Genomic DNA, 20,004 nt, shown 5'->3' on the forward strand with positions numbered 1-20,004 from the left:
GACCTGGGCCCTGTTTCAGGAAGCCGGTTTAGTGGAAAAACTGAGTAAGTATACCCTGAGTTAACGAAAACTCTGGGTTTTCGGTTTCACAAAGCGAGTTCAGCTGCAGCCTGAGTGAGTCACTATGACGACACACTCCGTGAAGCTAACCTGCCCCCTAGCAGGTTTACTACAACTAACCCTGACTGTCTCCGCCCCTTTGTCGGAAACCTGACAGTAGGAAGTGTCGGACATGGCGTGCCACTTCCTTGAAGAGCCAGTAGATCGTGAAGCCCAAATTCTCCGCAGAGCTCTCCGCCGGGAGAGAGTGATCAGAGCGCGTTTGGACATTTTATCATTTCCTGATGATTTTCTGTGCGAACGTTACCGTTTCTCAGCACAATCTATAATTTATTTGGATAACATCCTCAGGCCATATATTACGCATGTGACACATCGCGGACATGCTCTCAGTTCATTGCATATTATTTGTATTGCACTTCGGTTTCTTGCAAACGGGAGCTTTCTGTATAATATTGGTGACGCTGAGCACGTTTCCAAGGCTACCGTCTGTCGGGCAGTCAGGAATGTTAGAGTTGCACTGAAACGTCTCCTGTACTCGTTTGTGGTGTTCCCCGGTCACAGACCCACAAGATTTATCAAAGAGGGATGCCACAAAATTGCAGGTATCAGGATGACCAAAACTTAATGTATGATGTGGTGATACTTGGACTACTACTTAAATTGCACATTTATTTTTAGGGTTCCCAGGCGTGATTGGCTGTACAGATGGCACTCACATTCCAATCATTGCTCCTTCAGTAAATGAAGGAGACTATGTGAACAGGAAGTCTTTCCACAGCATTAATGTACAGGTACATAGTTCCCTGTAGCATGTCAAACTAACAAATTATTTCATTATAGTAATGGATGCTAATTTGTGTTCTCTGCACTGTGAAGATCATATGTGATGCTGCCAACATTATCACAAATGTGGAAGCCAAGTGGCCAGGCTCTGTCCATGACTCACAAATATTCCGTGAATGTACACTGAGCACAAAATTTGGACATGGTGAGTTGAGAATACTTTAAAATATATAAAGACCAATTGCTTCAGGGACATTTGAACTGAAGTGTACCCTTCTGTCTTAGGAGAGTTCACTGGCTACTTGCTTGGTGATAGGGGGTATCCATGTTTACCCTATTTGCTTACCCCTTACCCTGACCCTGAACCGGGCCCACAGCAGCGATATAATCTGGCTAATTGCAGGACAAGAGCCAGAATTGAAATGACTATCGGAATGCTTAAGGCCCGGTTCCAGTGCCTGCAAAGACTCAGGGTCACCCCAGAAAGGGCATGTGACATTATTGTGGCATGTGTGATTCTTCACAACATTGCCACAATTAGAGGAGAACACTGTCCTTCTGAACCAAACATCAGCAGTGATCCAAACCATGAACATCCTGACCCTCGCACGGACATACAAGATGGAAGCGCAGTCAGAGACACCATATGTCACAATCATTTCTTTTGACCCATCACCTCAACATGTTGAAAGAAGAATAAACAGATTTTTTGTTCAACTGGCTTTATTGGTCGCCTGTATTTCCTGTACACAAAGTATTAAAAGATGTAAACCTCATAAAGTGTCTCTGTTGCTTCCTCCTCTGTAACAGCTGTCAATGTTTCTTCATTATTTTCCTGTAGTAAAGAAATAGACAACATTGCTGTTCTACTGTAAACTCATATAATCTGTGGAGTATTACTTACAACTGCATGTTGGTCTGGCTCAACAGGAGGCTGCACCAGATGCAGTACACCATCACCATCAACTGATAGAATATGAGGTTTATACAGGTCACTTATAACTTACAAGGGACCAAATGGCAATTAACAAACATACCAAGCACCTTACACTTCATTGTCATTATGCTCTCAAAGACAACCAAGACTGAGGGAAGGCAAAATCAGTCGGAAAATAACTTCACTACAAAATAATTCATTATGGTAAAGAGTTTATCAAATGAATGTGTCGCACTGCAAAGGTGACTGTGAAGAAAGGATGTATGCACATCATGTATTATTTTGAATTTACCCCTTATGTAGGCACTTGTGTCTTGCGGGGTTATTGACTCAGAGGATGTCCCCGCAGAGATGCCTTCGGCCACAGGGCGCCCACTGTTTTGGCTGAGGGCCAACTGCTCAGCCTCTGTGAGTGGTGGTGGTGGAGGACCCCCACCTGTTTTTCGGGCCTCCGCTTTTTTTCTGTTGGCTATAACGGGCCACATTTGAGCATACAGAGTAAGCAAATATGTATTTGTAATGTGCTCAGATAATTTCAATAAGTGCTTACAGAAAGAAAATTAATGTAGCCTCTAACTGCAATTGATTTACATAGGACAAACAGACCAAGCACTATGGCTCATAATACAATTACACCTTACCTGTTTGGACTATATTTTTATATTTCATTTTTACTTGCTGCCAGGCACGTTTGGGGCCTGTTGGGTTGCACCTGCGCTCACATCACATCACAAAATAAAATGTATAAAATAACAAATAAAATAACATATGATAAAATAACGTGTTAAATGGGTGGAAATCCCTAGATCAATGTTTATATTAACACTCACGCATTGACTCTGTCGGCTATGTTTTGCCATGCATGCTCCCTTTCTTTTGCAGCTGTGGCTGTGTTACTTTTTTCCGCGGAATTTGCATGTTATCGGCATATGCTGCGATCAGAATTTCGGCCTCAAGCGCTGTGAAATACATTGACCGCGCCTTCTTTCCCTCCGTCTCCATGGTGACTCGCTTAATCTGTGCTCCGCTTATCAGGGCTTTATGTATCCTCGTCCGCGCGCTTCACTTGGGGTTAAAGCAACTCCGCGTTGACTGAACTAATTGTTATCAGCCTTTCTGAAACGGAATATTCCGAGTTGGACAGTTCGGGGTTACTCAACCGTGAGTGTCGTTTTTCACTCTGAGTTTTCCAAACCGGCTTCCTGAAACAGGGCCCTGGGGCCTGTTCTTCGTACCTCGCTAAGTAAGTTAGCTGGATTAGATTGTTGACAATTTTGCGTGATCCCGGATCGTTCGGTTCCCCGAAGCTCATCCGGGACTTGCTGTCATAGCAACAGAGCCGTAAGCGTAAACCTGCTCGGGAGCAGGTTTACTTTATGTAAACAGGATTAGATCGCGGCCACGCAGGTATGTCCGCTTCATTTATACGAAAGCAACAGCGATATTCCACCACTGTTTCACCATAAATAAATAACATCAATGTAACTAAAGATAATGCAGCACTTGATCCTTTTATTGATGTCACACAGATACATACAGGTCATTTCCTAAAAAAGGGAAATGAACTATTAACATTCTATTACATGTATGTGATTATTACAGATGTAATTCATATTTCAGAGTAGTAATTGTAAATTACTTCGTGTAATCAAGATGAGAGACCACGGCTATAAAAGCGAAGGTGGATTTGGGAAGCCTGTCGCAGCCATGTCCTGTCCGTATACGCGAGCCACCCATTGCGGAAGGTGCAAGATTGATAAGGAGAGTCCTCAGAATTCAGCGTATATTGCGGGATAGACAGGATCCTTTAGCTCAGCGCGACAGTGTGCTCATTGAGAGATATCGATATTCCCGTGAGGGTATTATTTACTTAACCAACTTGTTGACGAGGGGGTGCAGGACCACCACCTGTCTTTTTTTCCTCTGCCCTTTTCTTGGTTGCTGTTATGAACAAACTAACAGAGTATTACAGGCCAGTATTACCTTGCCAAGAGACGAAAAGCAATCTAAGAGATAAATATTACCATTCTGTAGAATACTCCTGTATTCCACTTTTACTTGTTCCCATGTTCTTGTGGGTCCTGTTGTGGCTCTAATGTGAAAGGGGATATAATATAACATATTATAATATAATATAATGCCATATGATATTGGACAATATAGTGTCATATGATAGATCTACCCTACCGCCTACTGGTGTTGGCCAGAGGGGCCGATGGCGCGATATGGCAGCCTGGCTACAACCGTAGCTGCCTCCACCAGTGTGTGAATGTGGGAGTGAATGAATAGTGGTATCGTAAAGCGCTTTGGGTGCCTTGGAAAGCGCTATATGAACCCAATCCATTATTATTAGTATTATTATTAAATTACCTACGAGTTTGATTTGTCAGCAACTTTCTGCCAGCCCTCTCTCCTTGCTTTTGCAGCCTTTGCAGTGTTCTCTTGCGTTTTAATTAAACTCTGAAACTCCTGAAATCCCTCACTCATGAGTTCTTGCTCTGCTGCCGGAAAATACCGTGCACGCCCCTTCGACATTTTCGCCGACCAATCAGCGGGTTGCCGATCAATGTTTCTACTATCGATGCATAGCCCCTTTTACGACACCCAGTGATGTCACATTACTGCGTCCAGCTGTACTAATCGTCAACAGCAGGCGTGTTCGGGGAACCGGATTAGCGAGCTCACGGTTAGCGCGATGGTTTGGTCTTGGATGTGTCATTTGATCTTGGATGTAGTAAGCGACGTACGAAGAACAGGCCCCAGCTTGGGGTAGCTATCATGCTCAAGGATATTTGGCATGCAGACTGGAGGGATCGCACCACCAAGCTTCAGATTAGCAGGCGACCGCTCTACCACCTGAGCTACAGCCACCACCATGCAACTATTGTGACAGGTAATGTCACTGAAGTATTCTTATGCCAGCTGTAGACCATACATAAAGGATGGACATCATGAAGTAGCCATATTGGTGCTTTGAAATCAGGCATAATAGATTGAGTGGCTGAGTCTGACTATGAAAGTGTGAGACACTGCAAACTAATAGAAAACCAACATGTCGGTCACAATGTCAGCCTGCCTTAAAGAATATTTTGCACATTTTGGCTACCTGGATTTTTTAAAATGTAAATGCAGATGACAAATCTGCTTGTTAGTTGACACAAAACTGTAGATTTTAAAATGAAAAATACAAACTGCTTAAGTATAAGCTGGAGATTCAACATTTGCTCCATAGTGTAGTGGTGTACACATGTAACTAACAAGTAAAAGCTCCCAGCATTGATTCTAGGAGGATATATGGATCTCTTTGGGATTGTGTCAAAATTACGCAACGCTACCTGCCATGGTGGCCTGTTATTATTACAAGAAGTTTCTTCTTAGTTGGCCGTCCGACTGCGGTCTGGAGTGTGGGGCCTTCCTGCTGCTGCAGAGTCGGGGCGGTCTGCCTCCCCCCACTGCAGGGAAAAGTGTAACACCACCTGGGTCTGGGTGCAGTTCCCCCCTCCAGGGGCAAGGGTACCTAGACCTGGTTCGTAGAGTACGCTTGGGGAGTGTGATCGTGTGTACAGCGTCTCTTTATGTCTGTCTCCACGTTGGTTGAGTGTGGAGTAAGTGCATATGAGAGCATGAGGGTGGGAATGAATGTTTGTATCTGTGTGTGCCTGTATGTCTGTGTCTATATGTCAGGTTGGGTGTCAGGCGCCACCTCTCTGGGGACATCTCAGGCCCTCCAAGGTTTGGAGGCCTATCTCCCCCTACCACCACTTCCCCTGCCAGTGGCGGACTCCCTCAGACATCGGTGCGTTGGTGGTTCTTTGTGTCCGGGGATGGGCGTCCAGGTACACACCGGCTCACTCCTTGGCGGCCGCTTATCGGGGCCTGGAGCCTGGGGCTCGCTCGGGCCACTTCGGAGGTGGGGTGCCCCCGGCCTCTCGGCCTGGGGCTCGGTCACTCAGGCACGGCTGGCTGCCGGCGGAGCTCACGGGCGCGTCACTGCAACTCCCCCTGGCTTCTGCTCCGCGGCTGCTGAGTGAACCCTCATCTGGGACAGCTCAGCTCTTTCTGGGACAGTGGCGCGGCTGCCCCTCTGTTGGTCTTCCTTGGTCTCTTGTATTCTGGGGGCTTCTGGATGTCTGGAGTTTTGATCTCCTCCACACCTGCTTCATGCCCTGGAGGACGGGGCTGTGGCCCCCCCCCCCACACCCTCTAGCAGATTATTACATGAAGGAACCTTTAAAAAAAAAACAAAAAAAAAACAAGCGCGTCCATGCTTACAGGTGTACACACGGGTGATCACACCCACAAACTACACCCTTTTTGGCTCCTACCTCAAAGCACACTGTGTTCTGTTGATCTTATGTGCTGCGCAATAATGTTTAATATTTAGTATTTACTGTCATATTCCCATATATCATTGTGATGTTGTTTATTCTATTACTCTTGTTCTCTTCTGCTTGTTTTCTTTTTTTCTTTCTCAGCAGGTGATTGATATATGCATTTTTTTTTCTCTACCCATTCTGTTGGTTTATGTTTTTTGCCCTTCTCCCCCGTCCCTCTTCTCAGCTGTTTCTCTTTCCCTCTTTCTTTCTTTCTCCCCTTCTTTCCCCCAGTCAAGTCTGTCCCGTATTCAGTAAGTGAAAATAAAATAAACAATAAAAGGTGAATCAAATGGACCATTACGGCAAGGCTGGGATGGTCAATTTGGTAAAGTAAATCCGTTGTACATCTTTGTTTGCCTTTAGACAACAATTCTGATGGCAAAAGAGCCAAACGGGACAGGCAAAAAAAAAAAAAAAAAAAAAAAAAAGTAGTTTCTTCTTCTATAGGATGAAGATTCAACAGTTTTTCCAGTGCAAATCATAGCTAGCAGTGTTTGCTTTAATTTATTGAGTGTATTCCTTTTTCAAATGTTCATAGACAGCCACAGTTCTTAGTCTACGTCTAAACTCTGCTGGTCTGATAATAATAGAGTTTATCTTTCCACGTGATTTAAATAAGAAGAATAAGAAGAAACAGGAACAGAGAGAAAAACAAATCAAGCTACTGGCAATAGGACTGTGACAAAGTGGGTGAGAAGACCATTTGTCTACATTCTTAGTTAACATTCTTGCTTTGAGTTAACCATATTTCACATGTAATCTGCAATCCGGTTGTTCAGTGATGACGCGACGAATCCTACTTCCGGGTCTAAAGTTGTCTGCGTTTAATATGGCTTTTGTGTTGTTAACATGTTTAATGTTATGTATTTTCTTCTATTTGATCTCAAAAAGCTCCTAAAACAGTCAGTGATCACTGTTGACCTCCCTCTGCTTTTATTACTGCTAATCATTTATTTAAGCTCAGTTTTTAAAACCTTAGGATCTAACTACTAGTGATGGGACGTTCTGTATCGAGGCTTCGGAGCGTGTGTCGAGTAATGGAGGGGGCGTTTCCGCGAAGCGCGTATCGAGGCTTGCTTCATTTATGGGAGGAGCTGAAAATGATGACGTCCGAAGCCTCGCTGCCCGGCTGTACCACGTGACTGGTTCATGAAGTGGTTCGAACTTTGCCGCGAGATATGACAGCGATATAAACCCCTCAGACTTCATTCAAAAATGTGGGTGTTTGATGGAGAGTTGCGGTTAGTGAGAGTTTGGAGACCGTATGGAGGTTTATGAGAGTGAGGAAAGTCAGGAGAGAATGGAGCCAGCTAAGAAGAGGAGGATGTCCTCCCCTGTGTGGGAACATTTTGATCTTATTCCTCCCAACAAGGTATGTAAATTTCTACAGAAGATGTATTTTCATGATACTGATGGTGCAATACAATTTATGTTGAGCTGTCTTGACTTTTGTACAAGGTGAAGTGTTTTCTATGTGCCAGGGAGCTGGGATATAACAACAACACCTCATCCATGCTTAGGCACTACAGAGCTTTGCATGAGAATAAGGGGAACAGCGATTGTGGAGCAAGACCAGGTGAGCCATCAAATGCCATGATAATATAGCATGCAGTAATGTTACTAAATGATATAACAATATTATACAACTGTTATAAGTTACGTATGTGATATTTATATTTGTGCTTTATCTTTATTGTCTTTCCTCAGGAGAACAATCTCAAATAGATGAAGACCTGGTCAGCATGGTGATTGAGGACTCCCAGCCATTTAGCATTGTGGAGGACAAAGGATTCAAAAGATTTGTTAAATCATTAAATCCTAGCTATGTTCTCCCCACTAAAAAGGTCATAAAAGCAGTGAAAATTTAGTTTTTACAGAATAAAATGTGAACAGGCAGGACTGAGGCTCAAAGCCTCAGTGTGTAGCTGTCCATACCTCAACGTTACAAAAGCACAACCACTGTCCACACCCCAACCACACCTCACCTCACAGTAAATGATCATTTCCATTTCAAGCATTTCCAAATAATCATTTCCCATACTGCCACTATAAATATACACAGTATACTGCCATCACTACAATATACATGTTTTACACACTCCTTTTGTTGTTGACATTTACAGGCTGTGTGCAAAATGCCACACTCTTCAAATTCATGCCAGCTATTATTTTTACGTCCAGTAGGTGTCCTGCTAGAGCAAATGAAGCTTCATGAAGCTTCGCGTTGGGGTGAACCAATTGGATGAAAAGCTTCAGTGCTTCATGGGGCTTCATCTGCCCATCACTACTAACTACAGCCCAGCCCATGCAGCAGTATATGAATGACTAACCTCGTATTGTGGATGGATTATCTCAGTTGTTCTCCTGGCTGAAGTTTGGTCCTTTTACAGCATCCTGCCATGCGATTACATTTGTTTCTGACCACCAACAACACTCACGTTAACTTTTATCGAGTGGGAAAAAAAGTTAGCTTGTTTATATTATGCTAACATAGCTGTGTCGCTAGCAGTCACGTAGCACATCATTATATACCAGCTAGCCCAACTTCAGTAACCCTACAAACGTCACCGCTGTTTAGTTTTCTGTCTTCATTTATGCTGGAAGTGATAACAGAGCTGTACGTTTTAATTTGTTTCCAAAACCCCGCAGTCAGGACATGCTATATTGTATTTAGATAGAAGCTAGCGAGCTAACTCCCTGCTAACTTCTAACTCCGTTAAATGTCATAAATTCCGTTTTCATGGATGCCTGGATGTTAAACTCAATTGTTACACCTGGTAGAGCAGAACGCTGATCATTTTATTAAAGATGAAAGACTTTAGACAGTTTTTCAACTCTCAGTAATGCCACAGTGATCGTTTGATATATGGACCTGCAGCGGAGTTTAGACCCAGACACGGCTAGTGATGTCAGACTGAACAACCGGATAGGCAAACATCTACTATCCCAGGTTTGTTTATGTTTTGCACTTTTACAGATTATATAATATAACATCTTGGTTTAAATCAATTCATACAAGTTTGTTAAGTTAACATGTTCTTTATTTCAACTGTTAATTTGTATTGTTTAGAACTTACCTTACCTACCTGTCTTGCAGAAACAAAAGGAGGAAATGTAGTTTTACTTCCTGCTTTATACCTTCTGGGTTCATTTGAGGTCACAGGAAGAGACCAAGTGCAGAAGGGGAAGAACTCTTATAATTTAATAAAGTTGATTTTAGAGGGTTTATGAAGAGATAGATTTATTGTTGTAATATGTATTGATTACACCAGAGTTTATGTTGCCAGTAAAGAGGAGTAGTAGAGGTTTGAATATAATCATGTTCATCTTACCTACCTACTGAATGGAATAGTCCAGAGGAGAAATTGTTTGGTTAAGTGGACTATTTAAGCAGAAGAACTCTGAAGTGTTTCAGAGGAGAAAGGTTCAGGTCAGTGTAGCTGTGTGCAGTTTGACCTTAATTTCTGTTGATTTAAGTTCAGTTATGTTTATTTGAACTGAGTTAATTATAGAGTTGAGTTTCTTATTTGTTTTTTTGTAAATATTGTTTGGGCCACAAAATGGTGAATAAATCACTTGCTACACTGGGCAGCATCAGTCTCCTGCACTTCTTTGACCGCTTAAGTCGAGTCCTACCACAAGGACGAATCACTTATAAAAACATATGCAGCACCAGTGTTGTGCACAAAATGTACTGATAATGTCCTTATTTGACATTATGGTTAAATCTATACATTAGCTTGCGTGTGACTGTGAACTCATTCAGTTTATATTGTTTTCAGTCTGAAATAGCTGCAAGTTAGAAATGATCCAGTGATTGTCAGGGTGGTGTGATGACACCAAGTTACTTTATTTCTGAAAAGTTAATAATAAGCAGGGTGAAACACTGAACTGTGTCCCCACTGTTAGGACATATGTGCTGTTAAGGTCCGTGTATCAAGAGAATGGAAACTTTGTTTCAGCAGCTGGTAAGATTTTTCCTATATTTGCGCCATAAAAGTTAATACATGTATTGTAAATATGTACATGTGGATTTTAAATATAATATTTATATATAAATGTATAAAAAAAATTACGTTTCTGTTAAAATGTTTCGTGACAAATCTGTCACATTGCACATGTCTAATTTTATGCGTAATGCGGATAATTTTCTTTTTAAATTGTATTTATTTATTTTTTACAATTTTTTTTTTTATTTCCTGAACTCAGGGGAGTTATCTAAACCACAGTTTCAGCTGAGTCACACTACTCTCTCAGTTATTAAACCATTTCGCTGGTACAGCTAACATGACACTGAGCTCAAATTTACATGATTACAATCTATGACTGAAGTGTGATCATGAAAAGATTCAAAAAAGGTGATTATTATTGTTTTTCTGTGAACTTTCAGACACAGCTAGAAATGAAACAGTTACAGTTTATGAATCAGACAGGGTAAACTTAAGTCTAATCTAATCTTTGTTTTATTCACAACTTGTGTTTAAAAAAAAATCAGTAAATCCAATTTTAAAATCTAGATTTTCTCACTCATTTAAACATGTTTGAAATCTTTGTTAATACCCATTCTCCAAAAGTTTGACTGTGACTTTAAAAATATAGGCAGCATCTTTACAGGTGATAGTAAACACATTTATAAAAGTGATTCATCGGATTTCTCTCCTTTACTTCAGACCCATGGCAACGCTCTATTCCTCATCCTTGTTTTGGGATTAGGAGGAAGCTTTCAGGTCGGCTTCCATGTCACTGGACTGAGTTCTCCTTCGCCGGTGAGACACGTCGCCTTTATCATTTCTTCTCCATTCTGTCTCGATTATCTGGATCACATTTAATAACAGTTTAGATCTATCTCCACAGTACATCCAGCGCTTCATCAACAGCAGCTGGTATGACAGATACGGAGAGCCTCCACATCCGCAGACGGTCACAATGATCTGGTCTCTTATTGTTTCCATGTTTGCTGTCGGGGGACTCTTCGGTGCCATCAGTGTCAAATTTATCTCAGACTTGCTGGGAAGGTGAGTATGAAGACAGATGTTGTACCAAGCTGTATAGCCTACGGAGACCTGAAGTCATGAGCTTTCCTTCTTCAGAAAAAAGGCAATGATCTGCAACAGCTTCATTGCTGTTCTTGCAGCAGGATTCATGCTGACAAGTAAAAATGTCAACTCTTTCGAAATGATCATTGTGGCAAGATTTCTGTTTGGTTACTCAGCAGGTAAGTTGCCATATTCTACAGACTCCTTATTAATATGTTTTCACCACCTATACTCACCATGCTTGCTTTATGTGACCTGCAGGCTTGGGAATGAACACTCACTTAATATATCTTGGGGAGATTTCACCCAGAAAGATAAGAGGGATAGTGACTCTGACCTCAGCCACTTTTACGTCACTCGGGAAAGTGTCTGGACGGGCGTTTGGGTTGAGGTAAGCACCTGAAGTTGATATGAAAAAGAAAAATGGGCTTTAACCCATTGTCAAAAGCTACTGCAGCATATTATGACAATAGATTACAAATTAAACACAACATTTCATTTTGATTTTTCAGCGAGATCCTTGGCCGCGAGGACACGTGGGACATTCTCCTTAGTGTCGCTGCACTTTTCTCCTTTGTTCAGATTGTGATGTTGCCTTTTTTTCCTGAGACGCCAAGATATTTACTCATAGAGAAAGGTGATGATAAGGCATGCAAAAAAGGTTAGTAGCTTTGCGCAGTTTATGTATCAAACACGACCCCAGATGTTTATGAAAATGTTCTACAAACACATACTAGTTAAAGATAAATGATAGTCTTGTGAAATTACAAGTCAATCAGTCCCTGCGTGTTTTGTATTTGAGCAAAGTTGCACATTTTTCAGTTCTTATCCCCTCCGTGATTTGGGATTTTCTGGTTTCAGCTCTCCAGAGTCTGTGGGGCCAAGGTGACTACCAACAAGAAATGGATGAGATGTTGACTGAGCAGGCAGCCATTGAAGCAGCCCCACCAGTGAGCCTTCTGCAGCTGCTGAGAGACAGGACTGTCCGATGGCAGGTCATCACCATCTCCATCATCTACTGTTGCAACCAGCTGTCGGGCATTTCTACAGTATGAACAATACCATATAGTATTAGTATAATACCATATGATACAATATGATATATGATATAGGATTGCTAAATTGCAAAATGATACATTACAACAATTTTGTGACTTTTGGAGGTTCACGCACATGCATACATGACATATCTGTATAACTACAGATCAATATATCTATTGATATCTGTATATATGAGACTTCATTGTTCCTTCCATATCAAGTTTCTATCAACAGAATAGACTAAAATATAAATCAGATTTCATGCTGACTGTTTATAGCCTAATAGTGCCTCTTTTCTTCCCAGATTAGTACCTTTACTTATGACATCTTCCTGGAGGCAGGTATACCAAAGAAGAAGATCCGCTATATCACTCTCGGTCTTGGAGTGGCTGAAATTCTCACCTCGCTCACCTGTGTAAGCAAACACTCAGTCTGTGCCTGAGCTCATCTGTGTAAATGAGCATTTTAAATGTATACATCCTTTCATTTCTACTATTAGAGACAATCTTCTTATGACAAGTCTGTCATTATTTTCTCCCTTCCTCAATTTCAGGGTCTTCTCATTGACCTCACAGGGAGAAGACCATTGCTGTTCGGCGGTTACGGTGTCATGTCTGCTTGCTGGATTTTTGTCACTGTCACACTCAACCTGAAGGTAAACCATTACCAGTGGTGGGCAACATAATATTAATAAAAGTAAAAGCAATGTAAAGAAAGCAAAACAAAAACAGTTGATTTGTTAAAGACAACAAATGTCAGGTGTGTGAAGAGACTGAGGACCCAAGTGCAGGCAAACTGAGACGAGGGTGGATGATAACAAAAAACGAGCCTTTATGGACAGCTGAACAAAAACTACAAACAGGTGGAACAGAGAAAACTAAGCAAAACCTAAACTGGGAAAAACTATGCATAAACATATAACCTGAGGGTGGAAACCACAGGCCAGAAAAGAGAGACCAGGAAACGCGGGTAAAGCTGACGGAAGAAATACAGAAGCAACATGGAAGAAAACAAGCAGACGGACCAACAAGGGACAAAGGGAAGTACACACAATAAATACACACAAGGTAACGATGGAAATGCAAACAGGATGTTCCTTGAGTTGACTGTTGTTGTAATTTGGTGCAATATAAAAAAAATTGAATTGAATTAAATTGAATAGGAGGGAGATACAGCTGAACCTAATTAGAAGTGATGAGACAGGGAGGAAGCAAAACAGAATACACTGACATAAAACACGGACTTTCAAAGTAAAACAGGAAATACATGAACACAGAGACCTGAAACGTTGGCACAGGAAGGCACAGAGTGGGCATAACACGGAACACAGGAGAGGCACATAAACAAAACCTAAAGACTGGAAAATCACAGATGACACCGTTTCTACTCGTCAAGATCAAGGATCAAGGAAGTTTTCTTTTCATTTGCAACACGTTTACATGAGGTGGAATGAAATTACGTACACACGGTCCCGGTTATCCATAGAAGGGAAAAGAAACAGAATAACGAAGAAACTAACAAATAGCAAGTAATGAAATAATACAATATAAGTAGAGTGCAACAACCTGAGTACCAGTATGGAGTATAAATATAGAAATATAGGTATAAATATTTTAGCAGCAAGAGGGCATGATGACCAGCATTAATAAAGTGATGGTGTCAGTAAAGTATCAGTAGTATAACAGTTCTTGTCCATTTATGCATTGAGAAGTCTCACAGCTTCTGGAATGAAGCTGTTTCTGTCTAGTATTTTGCATTTAATGCTCCTCAGCCTCCTGCCTGAGGGGAGCAGGACAAAGAGTGTGTGTGCTTGGTGAGTGGGGTCCTTCATGATACAGGTAGGCCTCTTCCTGCATCTGGAGGTGTACATGTCTGTGACGGTTGGGACAACAACTGTCTGTGTAGCCTTCACTGGAAAGTACACTAGTAACAATATTGCCAATATGACTGAAGATGACCTGTTTCATAAAGGGGAAAATGTGTATAAGCTATCACTGCTGTGATGATAAAAGGCAGAAATATAGAAATTAATCTGATGCAAAATCAAATATATGCATTGAAAACTGTCTTTCACACAGGATTCCAGCTACTGGGTTCCATACATTACTGTGAGTTTGATGGTTGTCTTCATCATGTTCTTTTGTGGAGGACCTGGTAAGCATAAAGCACTTATACATACTGTATGTAGCGTAACGTTTTTAGTATCCAGTACATCACACCTGTAGCAGTTATGGAAAACGTGTCTATATGCAAAGATAACAAGGTCAATTCCCTGTTCTTTCTCTGATTCTCACAGGAGGAGCCACACCAACGCTCAACAGTGAGCTCTTCATTCAGTCTAATCGAATGGCATCACTCGTCCTCACAGGGCTGCAGGGGTGGTTTATGTTTGCAGTGATGGGCCTGGTCTTTCCATTCCTCATTGTACGTACGACCAAACTGAAAATAAGCAGCGCATTACACTATAACACCCACAGGGATCTATATGTTATGCTGAAATCATGAATGACGTTTCTTTCCCAGGATGCTCTCAGCTCGTACTTATTTGTGCTGTTTGCCTCTGCCTGCATGCTGGGTAGTCTTTATACCTTCTTCCTTTTGCCTGAGACTAAAGGCAAGACCCTGCTGGAGATCTCAGAGGAGTTTAAAGCCATCACCGTCTGTGGGAAATCCTTTGCAGAGGAAACGAGAACAGAGACCAGGTTGTGATGAGGACCACGTATAGCTACAGCAAAAAACATGAGGGAAAAAACAATTTTTCTTTCAGGACAAGATTGAATGACTGTGGAAAAAAACATGCTTTGCAAATAAATGACTCACAATGACATTAAACAATGTTACAATTCCCAAAATTTGGAATCTTCCAACTTCAGTTTTTGCTTTTTAGTTGCTTCTGCTATTTTCTGTTTGTCCATAAATGGTGACTGTTGTGCAATCAGATCCTGTACGAAGTTTTTTCTTGGCCCACGTTTCTTTACAACTAACAACAACCAGTGTTGGTCAAGTTACTTGAAAAAAGTAATCAGTAACTAATTACGGATTACTTCCCCCAAAAAAGTAATCCCGTTACTTTACTGATTACTTATTTTCAAAGGTAATTAATTACTTAGTTACTTTTTAAAAACACTATTTACAACCTGAATAGGTGATAAAGCGATAGATCTTTCAGCCCAATTCTACTTTTTCTACATAATCCATCATACAAAATGTAATCAAATGGAAAAGTCCCTTTTTAAAACTTGTTTTATTAGTTTTAGTCTTTTAACTTTATGAATCAAGCAAATAGATGCAAGTAAAACACAGCACAAAATAAATAAAGTCAAAGACTAGCGGTCCTTTTGCTCTATTTTCACCTGTAAAGCAGGAGTGAGGTAGGCGGAGGTTTACCCTGGTGCAGGTGTGCCGCAGAGGTCAGTTGAAGAATCCACGAGTTTTTCTGTGAATTCCCCATTACATCGTAGCGCACTCGGTGCTTGCTTGGAAGTTTAGGGGATTTTTTTCGCTGTAAAAAAATGTTTTCTTCCCACGCACAATGCTAATGGACGCTAATGTTTTTGTCACTTTTTATGGAATCAAACTTAAAGTAAGGTCAGTACTTCCACACTTTAAACGCTGCACGCTCATACTCTCTCCCGCACTCGATATATTATCCATTGTTGATCTGCACACAGCTGTTGTCAGGAACGTTGCAATTGCTTACGTCACTGTCATGCGACATTCACACAAAAAAATCACGGTTTTAGTAACGCAGTAACGCAGCGTTCCTACGGAAAAGTAACGGTAATCTAATTACCATTTTTTCAATCAGAATCGGAATACTTTATTGATCCCTGGGGGAAATTATTTTTTGTTACAGTGCTCCATTATAAACCAACATTAAGACAAGACAGACAATACACTAACTAAGAATAGTACAATATATACATATATATACATACATAAGTCACTCATAAATAAATAGCTGAAAAAGAAACGTGTAGTTATAGCAGCAAACAGTGTGTTAAGTGGATGCGTTGTACAGGGAGATGGCCACAGGCAGGAATGATTTCCTGTGTCGTTCAGTGGTGCTTTTTGGTAATCTCAGTCTCTCACTGAACATGCTCCTGTGACTGACCAGCATGTCATGGAGTGGGTGGGAGGTGTTATCCAACATTGTCTTTATCTTGGACAGCATCCGCCTCTCCGACACCACCTTGAGGGAGTCCAGCTCCATCCCCACAACATTGCTGGCCTTACAGATTAGTTTATTGAGTCTGTTGGCATCTGCGACCCTCAGCCTGCTCCCCCAGCATGCAACAGCTTAGAGGATTGCACTGGCCACAACAGACTCATAGAAAATCCTCAGCATTTTCTGGCATATGTTGAAGGACCTCAGTCGCCTCAAAAAATAGAGACGACTCTGGCCCTTCCTGTAAAGTGCTGTGGTGTTTTTAGCCCAGTCCAGTTTATTGTCAATGTGTACTCCAAGGTATTTATAGTCCTCCACAATGTCAACACTGACCCCCTGGATTGAAACAGGGGTCAAGTGTTTCCTGGTCTTCCTGAAGTCCACGATCAGTTCCTTGGTCTTTGCCACGTTGAGCTGCAGATGATTCTGCTCACACCACGTGACAAAGGAGTCGACCACAGCCCGGTACTCTGTCTCATCATCCCTGCTGATGCATCCAACCACCGCAGAGTCATTTTTTCAATAATAATCCCTTACTTTACTCGTTACTTGAAAAGAGTAATCGGATTACTTAAGTAATCGGCAGTAACGCGTTACTGCCCATCTCTGACAACAACTAACCTGCATAATGGGCTTCCATTACAATTCTAAGATACAGTATTAAGTAATCATCAGGTAATGGCATAATATCATTATGCAATTTTCCATATGCCCAAACACTATGCTCTTAAATGCCACTAGTTTAGCCAACAGCAAAGTTGGAGAAAAGGAGCGCTTCAGAGAAAACGTAGTAGTGAAAGGAAGGCTCACTTTATGATGTTTCACTAATTAAGAATTCTTCGTATGGAGGATCAATCATACAACAGCTATAGAATTAACTGGGGTGTCCCTCAAGGTTTAATTTTAGATCCCTTGTTTTTCTTTTTTCTCTTTTTTTCACTTTTGTTACTAAGGGATCCTGCCCATCTCCAAATGCACTTTTCTATGTTGTTTACACCAGATTTTGAGCCTACTATCTGAATGTTGAAGCAGAAATCAAGACCAGGTGATTTCCTGTTCTAAGTTGACTGGAGTGGCACCCCGTGTGGTGTTTAAACTTCAGTATGTGTAGTGTGCATACTGTTAAGCTCTTCCACATACCTTGGTTGAAATGAGTAGTTATTTGAGATGCTGTTTATTTTCTGCGCTTTTGGTCACTCAGACCACATCACTTTCTCCAGAGATCAACTGCTAAACATCAGGCAGTCGTCTCACTATAGTTCTTATCCATTTTTCACAAACCTGGAAAGTTTTTTGGAGATTTTAGTTGGAGGTGCAGCAGCTCTCTGTGGCTCCTGGAGAAGACGTAGACGGGGGAGTCGCGCTGGTGAAACTACGTTGGCGAGGATTCCGCACGGCACTCCCCTCCATTCACCTCGCGAATCTCCGCTCTCTTCCAAACAAAGTCGACGAATTACTGCTCTTAAACCGGACTAACAAGGACTTTGCACGCTCTGCTGCCCTCTGCTTCACTGAAACCTGGCTCAGTGAGCGAGTCCCAGACGCTGTCTTAAATCTGCCGGGCTTCCAACTTCACCGGGCGGACCGCGAAACAGAGCTCTCAGGGAAAACAAAGGGTGGTGGAGTCTGCTTCTACATTAATGAAGGTTGGTGTACTGATGTCACAGTGTTACAGAAACACTGCAGCCCACACTTGGAAAGTTTTTTCATCAACTGTAAACCTTTTTATTCACCGCGGGAGTTTTCTTCCTTCATGCTGGTCGGAGTTTACATCCCTCCACAGGCCAACGCAAACAACGCACTGTGCGAGCTGGCTGACCAGGGGCCTGTTCTTCGTACGTTGCTTACTACATCCAAGATCAAATGACACATCCAAGACCAAACCATCGCGCTAACCGTGAGCTCGCTAATCCGGTTCCCCGAACACACCTGCTGTTGACGATTAGTACAGCTGGACGCAGTAATGTGACATCACTGGGTGTCGTAAAAGGGGCTACGCATCGATAGTAGAAACATTGATCGGCAACCCGCTGATTGGTCGGCGAAAATGTCGAAGGGGCGTGCACGGTATTTTCCGGCAGCAGAGCAAGAACTCATGAGTGAGGGATTTCAGGAGTTTCAGAGTTTAATTAAAACGCAAGAGAACACTGCAAAGGCTGCAAAAGCAAGGAGAGAGGGCTGGCAGAAAGTTGCTGACAAATCAAACTCGTAGGTAATTTAATAATAATAATAATAATGGATTGGGTTTATATAGCGCTTTCCAAGGCACCCAAAGCGCTTTACAATGCCACTATTCATTCACTCCCACATTCACACACTGGTGGAGGCAGCTACGGTTGTAGCCAGGCTGCCATATCGCGCCATCGGCCCCTCTGGCCAACACCAGTAGGCGGTAGGGTAGATCTATCATATGACACTATATTGTCCAATATCATATGGCATTATATTATATTATAATATGTTATATTATATCCCCTTTCACATTAGAGCCACAACAGGACCCACAAGAACATGGGAACAAGTAAAAGTGGAATACAGGAGTATTCTACAGAATGGTAATATTTATCTCTTAGATTGCTTTTCGTCTCTTGGCAAGGTAATACTGGCCTGTAATACTCTGTTAGTTTGTTCATAACAGCAACCAAGAAAAGGGCAGAGGAAAAAAAGACAGGTGGTGGTCCTGCACCCCCTCGTCAACAAGTTGGTTAAGTAAATAATACCCTCACGGGAATATCGATATCTCTCAATGAGCACACTGTCGCGCTGAGCTAAAGGATCCTGTCTATCCCGCAATATACGCTGAATTCTGAGGACTCTCCTTATCAATCTTGCACCTTCCGCAATGGGTGGCTCGCGTATACGGACAGGACATGGCTGCGACAGGCTTCCCAAATCCACCTTCGCTTTTATAGCCGTGGTCTCTCATCTTGATTACACGAAGTAATTTACAATTACTACTCTGAAATATGAATTACATCTGTAATAATCACATACATGTAATAGAATGTTAATAGTACATTTCCCTTTTTTAGGAAATGACCTGTATGTATCTGTGTGACATCAATAAAAGGATCAAGTGCTGCATTATCTTTAGTTACATTGATGTTATTTATTTATGGTGAAACAGTGGTGGAATATCGCTGTTGCTTTCGTATAAATGAAGCGGACATACCTGCGTGGCCGCGATCTAATCCTGTTTACATAAAGTAAACCTGCTCCTGAGCAGGTTTACGCTTACGGCTCTGTTGCTATGACAGCAAGTCCCGGATGAGCTTCGGGGAACCGAACGATCCAGGATCACGCAAAATCGTCAACAATCTAATCCAGCTAACTTACTTAGCGAGGTACGAAGAACAGGCCCCAGATTACTACCCTGGAGAGGAAATTCCCGGATTCCTTTACAATTATTCTTGGTGATTTTAACAGAGCAAACCTAAACTACGAACTCCCTAAATACAGACAGCATATAGACTGCCCCACCAGGGACAACATCATACTGGATCACTGCTACACCACTCTAAAAGATGCCTATCGCTCTGTGCCCCGGGCAGCTTTGGGACATTCTGATCACTGCATGGTCCATCTTATTCCAGTTTATAG

General features: G+C 41.9%; 1 protein-coding gene across 2 annotated transcripts; it reads left to right on the forward strand.

Moving 5' to 3' along the window:
- Positions 1-9,991: 9,991 nt before the first annotated feature.
- LOC147330129 (solute carrier family 2, facilitated glucose transporter member 9-like) lies at positions 9,992-15,158 on the forward strand. Of its 2 annotated transcripts, none has more exons than XM_086291692.1 (12): positions 9,992-10,127; positions 10,830-10,925; positions 11,014-11,174; positions 11,250-11,374; positions 11,457-11,586; positions 11,708-11,856; positions 12,057-12,244; positions 12,541-12,651; positions 12,790-12,891; positions 14,315-14,390; positions 14,533-14,660; positions 14,760-15,158. In XM_086291692.1, exons 1-12 carry the CDS (start codon positions 10,104-10,106, stop codon positions 14,943-14,945), a joined length of 1,476 nt encoding a protein of 491 aa, XP_086147818.1. In that variant the 5' UTR covers positions 9,992-10,103; the 3' UTR covers positions 14,946-15,158. The 2 variants fall into 2 exon arrangements, with proteins under 2 accessions (XP_086147818.1, XP_086147819.1); XM_086291693.1 differs by having other exon boundaries at positions 9,993-10,127; positions 12,057-12,190.
- The last annotated feature ends 4,846 nt before the right edge of the window (positions 15,159-20,004 follow it).

Source organism: Aulonocara sp. 'chitande type north' Nkhata Bay, linkage group LG5 (assembly GCF_057382095.1).
Source record: "Aulonocara sp. 'chitande type north' Nkhata Bay isolate Kocher_YH1m ecotype deep benthic linkage group LG5, A_spYH_male_GT1.1, whole genome shotgun sequence".
NCBI lineage: Eukaryota > Metazoa > Chordata > Actinopteri > Cichliformes > Cichlidae > Aulonocara > Aulonocara sp. 'chitande type north' Nkhata Bay.